The sequence below is a fragment of the Watersipora subatra genome, chromosome 9 (genome assembly GCF_963576615.1).
Source record: "Watersipora subatra chromosome 9, tzWatSuba1.1, whole genome shotgun sequence".
NCBI lineage: Eukaryota > Metazoa > Bryozoa > Gymnolaemata > Cheilostomatida > Watersiporidae > Watersipora > Watersipora subatra.
This window is the reverse complement of record NC_088716.1, coordinates 54,831,759-54,846,383: the sequence shown is the minus strand read 5'-3', so window position 1 is coordinate 54,846,383 and position 14,625 is coordinate 54,831,759. Positions and strand designations below refer to the sequence as shown.

The 14,625-nt window shown below is 35.0% G+C and overlaps 1 protein-coding gene across 2 annotated transcripts in view; it reads right to left on the bottom strand.

Moving 5' to 3' along the window:
• Positions 1-13,476, bottom strand: part of LOC137404651 (xaa-Pro aminopeptidase 1-like) — a 40,684-nt gene extending 27,208 nt beyond the window's left edge. Inside the window, exons 1-3 of one of the 2 annotated variants that reach the window (XM_068090876.1) lie at positions 13,390-13,476; positions 5,618-5,713; positions 4,959-5,038 (exon numbers count right to left, since the gene is read on the bottom strand). In XM_068090876.1, coding sequence (XP_067946977.1) covers positions 4,959-5,038; positions 5,618-5,639 — 102 coding nt within the window. In that variant the 5' untranslated portion in view covers positions 5,640-5,713; positions 13,390-13,476. The remainder of the gene's footprint in view (positions 1-4,958; positions 5,039-5,617; positions 5,714-13,389) is intronic. The other variant, XM_068090875.1, reaches the window with a different exon arrangement.
• Positions 13,477-14,625: the final 1,149 nt, after the last annotated feature.

Sequence of the window (14,625 nt, the reverse complement as noted above, 5' to 3'; positions counted from 1 at the left end):
TCATCATGTTTGCATCATCCGCAAGATGAAAACAGCAAAAATCCGCAAGTCAATTGAGTTTTGTTACTGAAAATTTTTTACTGAATGTTTATGTTTGCAGAAGATGGAAATGGCACTTGTGGATGATGCGCAAGAAAATGCCGCGCAAGCTAGTACATTTCAAATGTTTTGAAGACTTCAGTAGTTCTTATGTCGATTTGAGCAGTTCTGAATGCACTGCTATGACCTCTGGCATAGAAATCCTTATCTTTTTTAACAAACTATTCGTGTTAATCCGTATCATGTGAATGTCTGTCAGAGCACTTATCACATGGTCTCTCAATGGGACCATAACTCCAAATTAGCATCATCCGCACACAGAAATAGTTATAAAAAACTAGACACTCGGCACTTTTGATGCTTGCTCTCCATCTATTAGTTTATTTATCAATTTATTGTATTTATTAGTTATTATTGTATTTATTAATCAGACATCTACTGATCCACTACTTGTCATTCCAGAACAGATAATATAGCTTTAGTGGCAATATCACATGGTATTAACAGACAATACCAGTAGAGTTTTCCTGTAAGCTTTAATCATAATAAAGAATAATTGCCTAAAATACCAGTTTTCTTACAATAATGTATTATGTGTCAAAAGCTCCTCAACATAAATGGTTACATGATGACGACTATAATCGATTAACTGGTTGCTGGTGACCTGACTACCAGTGAACTGGCTGCCGGTGACCTGACTACCGGTGAACTGGATGCCAGTGAACTGGCTAACGGTGACCTGGCTACCGGTGACCTGACTACCGGTGACCTGACTACCGGTGAACTGGCTGCCGGTGAACTGACTACCGGTGAACTGGCTGCCGGTGACCTGGCTACCAGTAAACTGGCTGCCGATAAAAGGACTACCGATGAACTGGCTGCCGGTGACCTGACTACTGGTGAACTGGCTGCCAGTGAACTGACTACCGGTGACCTGACTACCGTGAACTGGCTACCGGTGACCTGGCTACCGGTGACCTGATTACCGGTGATCCGGCTACCAGCGAACTGGCTGCTGGTGACCTGACTACCGGTGAACTGGCTGTCGGTGACCTGACTACTGGTGAACTGGCTGCCAGTGAACTGACTACCGGTGACCTGACTACCGTGAACTTGCTACCGGTGACCTGGCTACCGGTGACCTGATTACCGGTGAACCGGCTACCAGTGAACTGGTTGCAATGAATAAGTTCAAGTAAACACAGATGGATTGTTGGCGATAACCACATGTACAGACAGTACGACTTTTCTTTAGTGTTTACAGAAGAGATTTTGTAGATAGCAGATTAATACCGACTGAAAAACCGACTCCCTTTTTTCTATTAGATATAAAAATTATGAAAAAGTAACAATCCCAATTTAAAATTTGTTTCATTTATGAAATCGTTCATACAAATGGAAAGCCTAAAGAAAAGCCAAAAGTCTTTTAGTTAAGTGGAAATTGATTGGTTGAAGAAGACAGAATGTATAGTAAATCCATCGTAAATAAATTGAACTGCCAAATGTGTAGTTATGTAACCTGAGTGAGAGTCTGATTAAACATCTATTCAGAAATATTCAATCCACTATCTTGTATATTGCAACAGGCGTAGTTCCAATAATGAAGATCTAATTTTTAACAGGCTTAATTATGCAGTTGCTATGGTATCAATCACCTGCGTACAAGTGTCAAGTTTGGAATTACCTAGTTGCATCATAAAAGGATCATAATTGTAGAGGTCAGTAGATGCTTCTGGCTGTAGGATGATTTTACAATAAAAGTCCTTAGCTTGAAGATGAACTTACACAAAACTTTAGTAAATTTTATCAGAAAGCATCAGTATTTTTCAATCATGTACGATTGTTTTTTATGTTTGAAGTGATCTGATTGCCAGAATGTTTTAAGGTTAAAAGCGATAAAACTTGATTGCGATTAAAAGGCTCAGATAAAGCGAAAATGCGATTATGAAGTCTATAGTTGTAAAACGATCGACTGAATAGAGAGCCGTAACGCTGCAACTTGAACACAATAGCTGATATTAACTGTCACAATGATAACAACTAGTGATGTCATTTTACATGTACTTTTCTTCTGAGCGTTTTATCATCCAGGCAGTCAGAGCACCTCAAACATAAAACAACAATCGCAAATGGTAGAATAATACTGATAATTTCTGATAAAATCTGCTAAAATCTTGCGTGAGTTCATCTTTAATGAAGCATTGATTGAGCTGAAACAGATGAATGCTTTTAGAGTTAGTAAAGCAAACTAACCTCTATAGGAACTTTCACCCAGTTCATCTCACACAAAAAGATGTTTATCAAAACCTCACTCCCTGCTAACCTATTGTACTAATTGGTTACACCTAGTACATAATTATCATATGATCACTAGGGTATCTCACTCTATATGCTACCTCTTAGCCTGACATAACTTCCTGTTTTGGTAGAAACATGAGGAAAATACTTCAATCTCACACCTGCTTATTTAGGGATCGTTGGAAAAAATTTCTTTGGATAACACATAATCTGAAATAAGTTTCCAATAATTCATTTGTCATTTATACTGTTTAGTATTTATACTTTTTATTATTTATACTGCTTATTATTTATACTGTTTATTATTTATATTGTGTATTATTTATACTGTTTATTATTTATATTGTTTATTATTCATATTGTTTATTATTTATATTGTTTATTATTTATATTGTTTATTATTTATATTGTTTATTATTTATATTGTGTATTATTCATATTGTGTATTATTTATACTGTTTATTATTTATACTGTTTATTATTTATATTGTTTATTATTTATATTGTTTATTATTTATATTGTTTATTATTTATATTGTTTATTATTCATATTGTTTATTATTTATATTGTTTATTATTTATATTGTTTATTATTTATATTGTTTATTATTTATATTGTTTGTTATTTATATTGTTTATTATTTATACTTTCTATTATTTATATTGTTTATTATTTATACTGTCTATTATTTATATTGTTTCTTATATACTGCTAATTTTTATATTGGCATCTAGATTTTTCTTATGAGTAGATACTAATGAGTAAAGTAATAAAATGTATGTTGTGTATATCATTTCTGCAACTACTTGTTAAAGGGCAAAACTCAAAACCTTCTATCAGAGCCAGACGCAATCTCTTTGCAGTGTTTGATAGTTCAGTCACAATATATATTCATAGGAAAACAATGAGTCTTGCCTGGCAGACATGAAGTTCTTGTCGGAGTCAGACAGGAAAGCCTGCTGCAGAGATTTTAGCATTTGTTCCTCTTTCTCATCAGTTATTAGAAATACAGTATATGGTTATGCTATGGTGGCTGTGTTGTTCATATCATTATGTATATGGTTACGCTATGGTGGCTGCGTTGTTCATATCATTATGTATAGGGTTCACCCTGAACATCTTCTGGTGGAAGTGAAATCATGTCCTCTTGTTGCCTCTTTGCAAGTTTTGCAGCTTCCAATTTTTAGCACATGTAATTCTACAATTCTAGCAGAATGATCCATTGATCCAAATGATGACTTCTCGACCTTTAAATCACTTTCAACTCAACATTAACTGCTGTTGTAACCCGGACATTGTCACTTCGTGAACCGTCATGCACCACCTGAGATGCCAAAGCTGTATTTACTTTGCATGTAGTATTACTGGTTATTACTAAATCGTGTCATCTGTTTATGATAGAATTCTACAAGCGGACTTGGAAGCAATTTTAATACAAATTTGAAACTGCTGCCTTTAACACTAATAGCATTTTTCCTATGCTGCCCACCATACAGTTAATTTCTGTAACTACATCACTGTTTTTGTAAAGAACACTTACTGACTCAACAGTGAGCTGATCTCTTGTCAAGCACCGACCAGAAAAATCTTACATGGAGGGGGAAAGGAAATGAGTGCCACATTTTTATTTACAAACAAGCTACATTAACGTGACAAAGTTATTTTTACTAGCATTGCTGGGATCAACATGCCTTAGTTTGTTTTCTATTGCAGCAAAGTGATGCCATTATTGTTATTTTTTATTCAGCCACGGAGAACCCACGCTTTCATTCTTGACCACAACTGACAAATGATACAGGTTGGCCACAAAACTGTCTTCTAACCTAAAGAGCATAAGCATGCACCACTATTCTTTCTTACATGAGTTGTAGCCCTCAAGGTTTTCTCTTTCTGGCCGACTAAGAAGCTAAATATTCATTTCTCATTTGGCTATGTGCCAAATCACATAAATAATTCAGCGCATCAGCAGTCAGTATCTATTAGATGACATCAGGTTGCGCGCGCTGCGTCATCATCGTGAAATCTATGTGAACCAACCAAACGATGAGGTACTTTCATGGAAAAACTAACCAGTAATGCTACACCTATAGATACATAACTCCTTTATGAATCAAGTTGCACGTGGAGCAACAAAAGAAGTTATGTCATTCACTACACAGCTGCTGGCATGGCTATTCTCACACGAATCACAATAACAGAGAGAAAACTTCTACTAAATGTTTACTATGATAATAGCCGTGTCCGTCTGTCTGTCCAATGCAACGCTAAGAGTGTTAGAAAAAAATATTGTACTTTGCAGAAATCAGACCAGAATATCCGGATATGCGGCCAGGCATACTACGAACTGTGCCACTGGGCAACATTGCTCAATGTTGGAATAGTTGTGTGCATACTAATTATACATGTACATGATGATCTCTCATTGTGCAAGGGACTGCCAGCATACTAGTAGTTTATAAAAAGCCACCAGCTGCCGCAAACTTTAATGCTCATTGGTTGATTTTAAGAAAGAACTTCATTGGCTACCTTGATTATAAACAGGCCGGCGTAATTCCAAGATCTAAAACAATAGTATTAATAATAGTTTGCTAGCTGCTGGTTAATGCATAAAGATACCTACAGCATTTGGCTGACAGCTGTCTCTCGTTTCGTCATTGGCCGATGTCACGACCATCATGCCCACCAACACCAGACAAGACACTGCAAGCATAGCAATTGGTGAAATAATGTACAGATGTCAGAGAGCTATTACAAACTTGACTATACCCTCTACCTTCTACGATTTCTAGAATATATAGACTGTGGTTGATCGAAATCCAAATCATGACTCAGTTAGCGAGTCAAGAATTTCCTATGTAAATGTATGAAAACTATAAAAGCCGATATTAGTACTGTGTGTCAATCTGTGAAGCGAAATTGTTGTTTTTATAGAAAAAAGAGAATTATGCAATTTTTTAGGAGATTCACTATGTTTTACTCTCAGTTGACTCATAATAATATGGGTTATTTGTTACTGATCAGTCTTTACACAACTCCTAAATATCAGCTACAGAAAAACTTTCAAAAAATATTTTATACAATATAACTATTCCAAATCTCTTCCTAATTTCAGCGACTTTTTTTACCTGATTAGCTACTGAGGTCACCTAATACTATGAAAATCTGTCAATAAACAAAATTACTCAATCTAATTTATTGAAAAATTATTTTCGATGCGCTAAAATAAGAAATATGAAGAATTCATTAGTAGAATTAGTGTTTAGGCAGCTCTAAACTTACCTATCCTTTTATTCATCTTCATGTAGTTTGTCTCCTGCTCTGCTGGCTGCAGCTCATTGACTGTTCAAGGGTGGCAGTCACTCGCTTGATTGCCAGCTACAATGCGTATTTGCAGAACCACTCAGCCTATTACATTCGTAGCTTCAGCTCTAATTAATTCTATACCATTTGTTCTGAACAATCGCTTGCGTCCCCGAACTCATGTTCATAATAACGTATGATAGGTAAACAAATACAAATCTCGTTTGATTTGAAACTCATCCCGCTGTTGAGTTGGGTAAAACCTCTCTATAGCTATCTCGCGTCTAAGCCACCCCTTCACATTTTATTCATCTTATCTCTGAATATTCACGCTGGTGGCTAGCTGAGATTTTTATGAATATATTAAGGCTGTTTCCAGGTCACTAGAATATCAGAACAAATACTGATCTATCATGATTACTGACATATCGAACAATGCCTTTCAATATATCATTTACTAAGTGAAAGCCTGTGTTGCACAATTGATAAAAAAGGTTTTTGAACACAGAATTGATTTTCAATCAACATGTAAAACATTTACCATTTAAAATTTTTAACTACAAAATGAAAGTGTTTGTTTATTTCTGTGTGTGCTGTAAGTTTAATTAAGTTTATGCTATATATACATATAATTACAGCATTTTGGGAACGTCTAGGCACAAATTTTTTCTAGTAAACTGGCAGTCCTGTGCGTCATTGAATATTGGCAGGCGTAATAAGTATGTCCACAATTATTCCATAGTATGGTAATATGGCTATGTAGAGTAGTGGTTGGTGTGCTTGTCTAAAAAACAGTGTTTCCAAGTTCAATTCTAGTGTGAGGTGTTTTTTCATTCCTAATGCTACCAAGCGCTGCAAGGGTATGTCTTTTATTGTTATAACTGGACATACAACAGACCAACAAACATACACTTATATTTATACATATAAATTAAAGATAAACTTACACAAAAATTTAATAAATTTTATCAGAAAACATTTGAGATAGTTATTGATGTTTGAGTTGATCTGACTACCAGGATGTGTCAAGATTAAAATCACCAAAACATGATCGCGATTAAAACTCCCACATTAAAAGAAAGTTCGACTTATTATTAATATTATTGTTATTATTATTTTTTGCCATCATTATTTGCAAAGTCTACTGGTCGAATGAATTAAACTGTTATATAATACACCTAGTATGGTACAACATAGTGTACTGCATAGTGAAATACACACATAGTAGTATACATAATATAATAGAAAAAATGGTAAAATAGAATTAAAATTATACATTATACATACAATATAGGCTACCAGTTTTAACATGATGTTCCTCTATCTATAGGATATACTTTTATCTATATTATAAAACTCTATCCGCAATACTTGTATAATGTGTTGTTTTTCTATGCTATTTATGAGAAGGAAGGGCAGGCATGTGCAGGTTAGGACCTGAACCTAGACTAGAATAACATTACAGGCAAAATAATGAGCATGTAATATTGTAAGTAATTGCAAAGTGATGATGCCTAGTGACGTTCAAAGTTTATATAAACAGACCTACACCTAAGGCAATGTTATGATACGGTAATGAATAAGCAGCGAGGTTCAAAATAGCGTATGAATATGTGTACAATGATATTCCATTATAATGTACATCTCCATCGGTCTTGTACACCTTTATCCATGATCTCCACCTCTATCTATGGTATATACCTCTATCTGTGATCTCCACCTCTATCTATGGTATATACTTCTATCTGTGATCTCCACCTCTATCTATGGTATATACTTCTATCTGTGATCTCCTCCTCTATCTATGGTATATACTTCTATCTGTGATCTCCACCTCTATCTATGGTATATACATTACTTCTATCTGTGATCTCCACCTCTATCTATGGTATATACTTCTATCTGTGATATCAACCTCTATCTATGGTATATACTTCTATCTGTGATATCAACCTCTATCTATGGTATATACTTCTATCTGTGATATCAACCTCTATCTATGGTATATACTTCTATCTGTGATATCAACCTCTATCTATGGTATATACTTCTATCTGTGATATCAACCTCTATCTATATTTTGTACCTCTATCCATGATATAGATATCCATCTACGTTATACCACTATATTCATGTTATATATCTCTATGTATGTTGGGAACCACTATGAATGGTATACACCACACCGGTCAGAACTTAGTGCTAGCATACCTGTGCTATAATCAGAGTCTCTGTCCAACTGTAAAATATTGCGTACAGCAGTACTCGAACTTAGACACTCAGCATCACAGCCAACCACTAAAGTCTGGGCTAAGTGACCATATTGTGGTGTCCCACATAATTGTGCCGATGGTTATTATCTGTGATTTATTGGCACACTAGACCGCTTAATCTTTATTACCCTTCACAGTGGTTGCTGGGGAACTAGTATCATCTAGTATCCCGTCTACTATCCGACTACTGTTCGACTATACCCCAATGCCAATGCAGATGGGTTTGGGATAGTGAGAATATTGTTATCACAGACGATTCTTGATGTATTTTGGGATTAACACCAACGTACTGGTTTACACTGTATACACAATGCATGTAGTGTGAACCAGCCATTACAGTTAACCTGCATATTGTTAATTACCTACAAGGATACGCGTTGTGATGTATGGTTGGTATATCGATTGCTCCATCCTCAAACTGAAATTTTGCAAATCAAATAAACTGTTCGTATTATAACTTACAGAATGAAATTTTTGAAATTTGCGGAGTTAAATTTCGCGAAAAGTTGTCTTTTTAAGCATATTTGCGGACTAAATTATTCGCGGATGAACACATTCGCAAATAAATTAATCCGTGAAAGCAGCTAGCAATAGAATAAAACCTTCACGGACGTATACCACGTGTTTAGGTTTCTATTTTGCTGAGAATTTTATGTTGATCATGCTAAGCTATATGTATAAACTTTTAGCTGCATCCAATGGTTTTCATGAGTGTTCATTGATTTGGAGGCCTTTAGTGAACCAGTAACTTGTGGTAAGTTATGAGTTTTTTTCAACGTAAAGAATTGCAGGAGATTTTTTTCGATGATGATGATGCCGTGCCAAATTTGGAATAACCTGTCAACCTTGAAAAACTTTGTAAAGAAGTGTGATGCATTGGCAATGGGCTTAACTCAAATCCTCGGCGAAGATTTTAAAAGAGTTTGGAACTCAGCTACGTTTACTAACTCTGCCTATCGGTTAGTTTCTAATTTGAGGTGGTAGTTATTCTCCCTTGTGTTAAAAATGAAACTAATTATTCGCGGATTTTAATGATTCGCGGATTTGACTTTACGCAAACTCACAGATTATTAAATCCATCGAATATTTTCCTCCTGTAGAGTATTTCTTTCTTAGTCGATCCCTGAGTATGTTTATAGCCTCATTTCTTATAAGTACTGTAAGTCTTTTTCAGTTGTATGTTGACAAGATATTTTGTTATTTCTAGAAAATTCTATTATGCATAAACAGAATATATGTAACACGGATAATAGATACATTTTGTATGTGAGTCAAGCCTAATAACCAGCATTGCATTGTTCTCTTAAACATGTGTCACAAAACGCTAGGATAGTTTCTTATCAGATATTACACACTACGAAGAAGTAACAAGCGGCTGCACAAATTACATATTTTTCTAGAAAATAGGAGCTCTTATAGGTTATGTGAAAAAGGTAGACTTGTGGAGTTAAGATTCCTATCACATATATTGCAGAATTAGGGTGGGTTTCACATGAAGGTATGTGAGTTGACTGTAAATATATACATTAATGATGATGCACTATTACAAAACTCTAGCCCGAGGTCTTCATAAATTTCAAGCTATGATAATTTCATGCTTGTTTTATAACAAAAATGTGGAGTGTTTGTTATAAACATTGTTAGTTAACATTGTTAACTAACAATGTTTTTGTTGAATACGTCTGTGGATCATCAATAACGCAATTACTGGGTCGCCGCGTGGCGTCGAAGCGGCATGTAGGGAATAACTCCAAGTTTGTAGGGTTAATCGAATGCTTATCACATACATGTACCTCAATAAATGATAGATATATAGGATATTTTATCACGCGTATCCCTCTGGAGTACGTGCAGATAATCTAACAGCACTCCTAATCATCTTGATACAATTAGAGCCGATGAATTTCACTTTGAATGGCCGCTGTTTCATATTGAGTAGGTTGTCAGCAGTGACCTCTAGACTTTGAATCTTAACGTTTGTATCAACTAGCTAAAGGAGTTCGATGATGCTAGTAAGCCATAACCAATTCCTTTGCTTGCAAGTATCAGAGCTCGCTTTACTTTGGCAGAATCTTTGTAAAACAATTACATGTACATGGTACAGTTTATTGTGAGACCATATAGACAACAAGCATTATTTATTTGTTATCTAGTATATTTCGAGATTATTGAATATTTTGGGAGGTCAAATACTTGTAACCAAAATGCATGATTGCTCAATAGCTCCATATGACTTCATTCAAATCACCGCACTCCGGCTCATATGATGATGCAAATTGTGAACGTGAAGTTATGCAGTTATGACGGCATGCTATGAAGCTATGTGAAGTTATGGTGGCTGACTATGGCATCAGACCAGCATAAACAAGCCATAGGAAGAGATCACTGACTATCATTAACATCTGCGCTTCACAAAGGCTTGTTACAAAAAGGAACAAAAGAATTCCACATCATCAACACAGAGTAAGGTTTCAATCCCATTGACATATATAAGCGCAACATATTGACCGCATTTTTGATTTGATCAAAGGCAATAAACATTCCTGATGGTGCAAAACACATTAGCAGGAAGGCATCAATGAAAAAAACAGTGCTGCCTTCCTCATTATTGTTTACCTCACCAGAGTTTGAATTTATGCATGAATAAACCGAACAAACGACTTATAATTACTGACTATCAGACAATTATGTGAGCGCAACTACCTTATCTATATATATATAGATCTCAGCATTTGTTTGTCTTTTTGTTTCCCCCTGTGTCCATTTCGAGCGATTACAATCTAGCAACTGAACAACCGCTATACAGTGGATTTCAAATCGTAAGTTTACAGACAAGGGCGCATAACCACGAGGCTAAGCCACTTTTATTGCTACTAACACTTGTAAATGTTAGTTTATCCTTATCACGATTATTATTATTATTATTAATTAATAATATTGTTTGCTATTTTCATTTTTTAGAAATTTTTTTAAAAGCTCATTTTTACCCATTACCCATTACATACTTTTTAATTTGTAATTTTCAAATGTACCACTTTAATTTCAAATGGGCCGTTACACTCCTATTTCCGGTTTCAGTAAATCTGTAAAAGCTAAATACTTTTCACATGGACAAATGCATTATCTGGAGTCGGAATTGCCTGTACATTCTCTCCATTTGGTCAGACAAAGTATCAGACAAAGACAGTCCGCTACCTCATTTTTACATTCGTACCGATATCGAGAGGCATCAGTATCGAGAGGTACCAGTATCGAGAGGTACCAGTATCGAGAGGTACCAGTATCGAGAGGTACCAGTATCGAGAGGTACCAGTATCGAGAGGTACCAGTATCGAGAGGTACCAGTATCGAGAGGTGTCAGTATCGTCTATCAAAACTTTGAATACAACGAGCTTCTGCTGCAGCAGTAACCTTTTTTTTACACACAATTTCATGTACTCATTGCTTATTTTTTCTCTTAATTTATTTGAACTGCACAAAAACACTTTGCTTTTGATATGAACTTTAAAAGTTAGAATGTTAAATGCTGTATTATAGGCTAAAATTTTTTTTCTGTGCAAAAACTTTTCTTACCAGGCCAACGCCGGGCATTCAGTAGTAAAGTATTGTGTAATGTTTAGTTGTCTGCAAATACTGTAAACTAATCATCCTACAAGCATTAAACTAACCCTTAACCAATAAGAATGCCTCATTCAAAGCCAATTTTGAAAAGTAAGGTAGTAGCTCATTGGTCTCACATAGCTACTGTCTATGACCAAAGTTCGATTGAACGTCTAAAAGAATTATTCAACGGCAATGTCAGGTTCTGATATCTGTGAGTTGTTCGGTAGCATTTCATAGGATCAATTGTTAGTATATCTAATCTATGACGTCTCATTTGGTGTTTTGATGAGCGTTGAATTGATAACTGTATAGATCAAACAAGTGGTGTGTCAAGCAATAGATGACTCAGTGTCGTGCGTCACCAAATTGTTGGCCATATTTACAGCTTAATATGGCTACGGCTACATTTTGGCACCATCAAGTTGATCTTTCAGGGTTAAAATTTTTATGAGCAATATTTTTAACTTTATTTAGCTAATTGTGTTAATCCTTGCTGGGCACAATGTTGGTCTCTGGCAATGTTTTTACCGATGTTCTAATGTATCAACGTTTTGTTAATCTAAAGTGTTTCATGAACACTGGCTTATTACAGTACAAATGACGATCACAGAACTAGGTTATTAATTTATATATAAAAGAATGTAGATTACATTCTATGGGTTGCCTAGAATATTATAGAGTATCGGATATGGTTGATACCGAAATGTGAGAATTATAGCCTGAAGGAGAAGCTGGATGAGAGCTCTTAGAGGTCCCTGTGAATATATATTGTATATGATATTTGTAATATATGACTCATATAGCATTTAACTGCGATCAATATATAGCATAATATCAATATAAAACTATATTTATATATACATTATATCAATATAACACTATATATAGCGTCATATCAATACAACACTATATTTATATATAGCGTTTCAACCGCGATCAGGTTTTGTCAATTTTAATCTTGAAACATCCTGGCAGTCAGATCATCTCAAACATCAAAAACAATCACAAATAATAGAAAAATGCTGATAATTTCTGATAAAATCTACTAAAATTTCATGTGAGTTTATCTTTAAATAGAAAACTTTTATCTTGTACATGCCCATTTCAAAAATGTATATGAGCTCTGAGAACAACCGACTTACTTCCGAGAACAAAGTATACTTGAAACACTGCTAATACAACTCCTTGTAGTAGCTTATTGAGCAGAGGGAAACAAGATATACCTGTGTACCGACCTCTCTTTCTTAAGGCAACATCAAGCTGCTAATAATATCATGTGTATTCTGTTTATGCCTAACAGATTTTTCTATAAATGAGAACATATTATATCAAAAATGTAATCGAAAGAGAAACTACAATAACTAGTAAGCTCTTTCCGTCCCGTGCACTGTGAGAGATCGTCATGAGTGGTCAGCACATGCATAATTATCCTCGGATCTGGTTACCGAGTAGTGTAGTAGTAGCACGCTTGCTTTTCAATCTGACACCCTGAGGTCAACTCTCGAGCGAGGTAATCTTTTTTTCCCAATGCTCTTAGCATGGTGACAGACACTGCTCTTGTTATAATAAAGATTATAGCAAATGGGGCTATAAACATACCCAAAGATAAATTAGCTAGCTTGTCTTCAAGGTGATAGCGCAATAACATTTGTTAGAGAATAAGTGGAGATTATTGAATATTTCAGATACAGCGGTTTTGAGGTGAGTTGAAATGATTAATAGAATATAGTAGACAGCATAATGAAGCTCAACAGCGCCTATCAGCTTGTAACCATATACCATAGAGCTAGCAATCATAGATATGATAATATTAAAAGGTATTGTAAAGAGCTACTTAAAGAAGAAGCTGATACAGTAACTTTTGTTACGACTTACACTTATTTCTTTAGACCTCTCTCCATCTGAGACCAGGATCTCCGCTTACTGCCGAGTCAACATATTATAGTTTCATTTGTCTGCCAACCAGCTATGAATAGTAAACACTGGCAAAGACATTAGAGCCCCTCCCAGATGATGATCATAACAAGTGCGCTATTTTAATACCAGTCTACGCTAGTTATTCCGCTGCCAAGAATTGTGAGTGGCTGATTTCTGGAAATGAATGAAATCATCAAAACAACTTTATAAAAATGAAACATACAGGATAAAGTTTAAACCAAACTGTCCAATTGTAGAAAACATCTGTAAACAGTTAAATCTCATCACTGTTAGGTAAAGCAGATCGATGCATTGACAAGACAAAGTAGTAACAGGTGGGAGACAAGGAACATTGTTGGCCTATCTAATAACACAGAAAACTCTCATTCTAGCACAGTTACTGTTTCAGTGTAAATTAATATATTTATTGCTACTAGTTTATTAAAATGAAAATCTTATTTGCGATTCTTATTCAAGTATATTATGCGTAAAACTGGTCAGGTCAGCGTGTAATATAGATTGCATACTAAATGAGCGATTAACCATGACACATTTACGCGTATAATCTTGTGAGTGTTTTATGGCACACATGGGAGCATTTATTTGCCCTTCTTGGCTAGTAATATCTAGCACTAATTAAAGGAAACAGCAATATTTTATCTTTCTAGATTTTTCCATTATCAATAACTAGATTTATGGTCTTTCAAGTAGCTCCTTATAAAGCTAGAGTGCTCTTCGATAAGTGATAAGCTGTGACAGGTAATGTTTTGTACTACATAGTTTGAAACTCTCCCATAAATTTTGATTGGTAGACAGGTAAATAATCGCATATGATATATTTTTCTAGCCTTTGACTGAATTTACACATCGGTAATGCAGCTAGTACAATAGTAGTATCACATCTGTTAAAAAAATCACCATATCTTAGCTTATGGCTTATTGAAATACCAGGTCATAGCGGCAGCTGTGTCTAACCTTAATAGATATTTTGCCACCTTGACCTACATAGAGATCTGATTGTACAGCTTTCGCCTTCCTAGTTTCCTACAAAAGCAACAAGTTTTTATAGGTTACATCTCAAGGTGACAGTTCAATACAACAGCTTTGTCACTTGATTTTTTATATTTTGATCATAACTCATAGCATGCTCTCTTCTACTATTGACACATGTAACTTAGATTGTCTTCCTCGCGA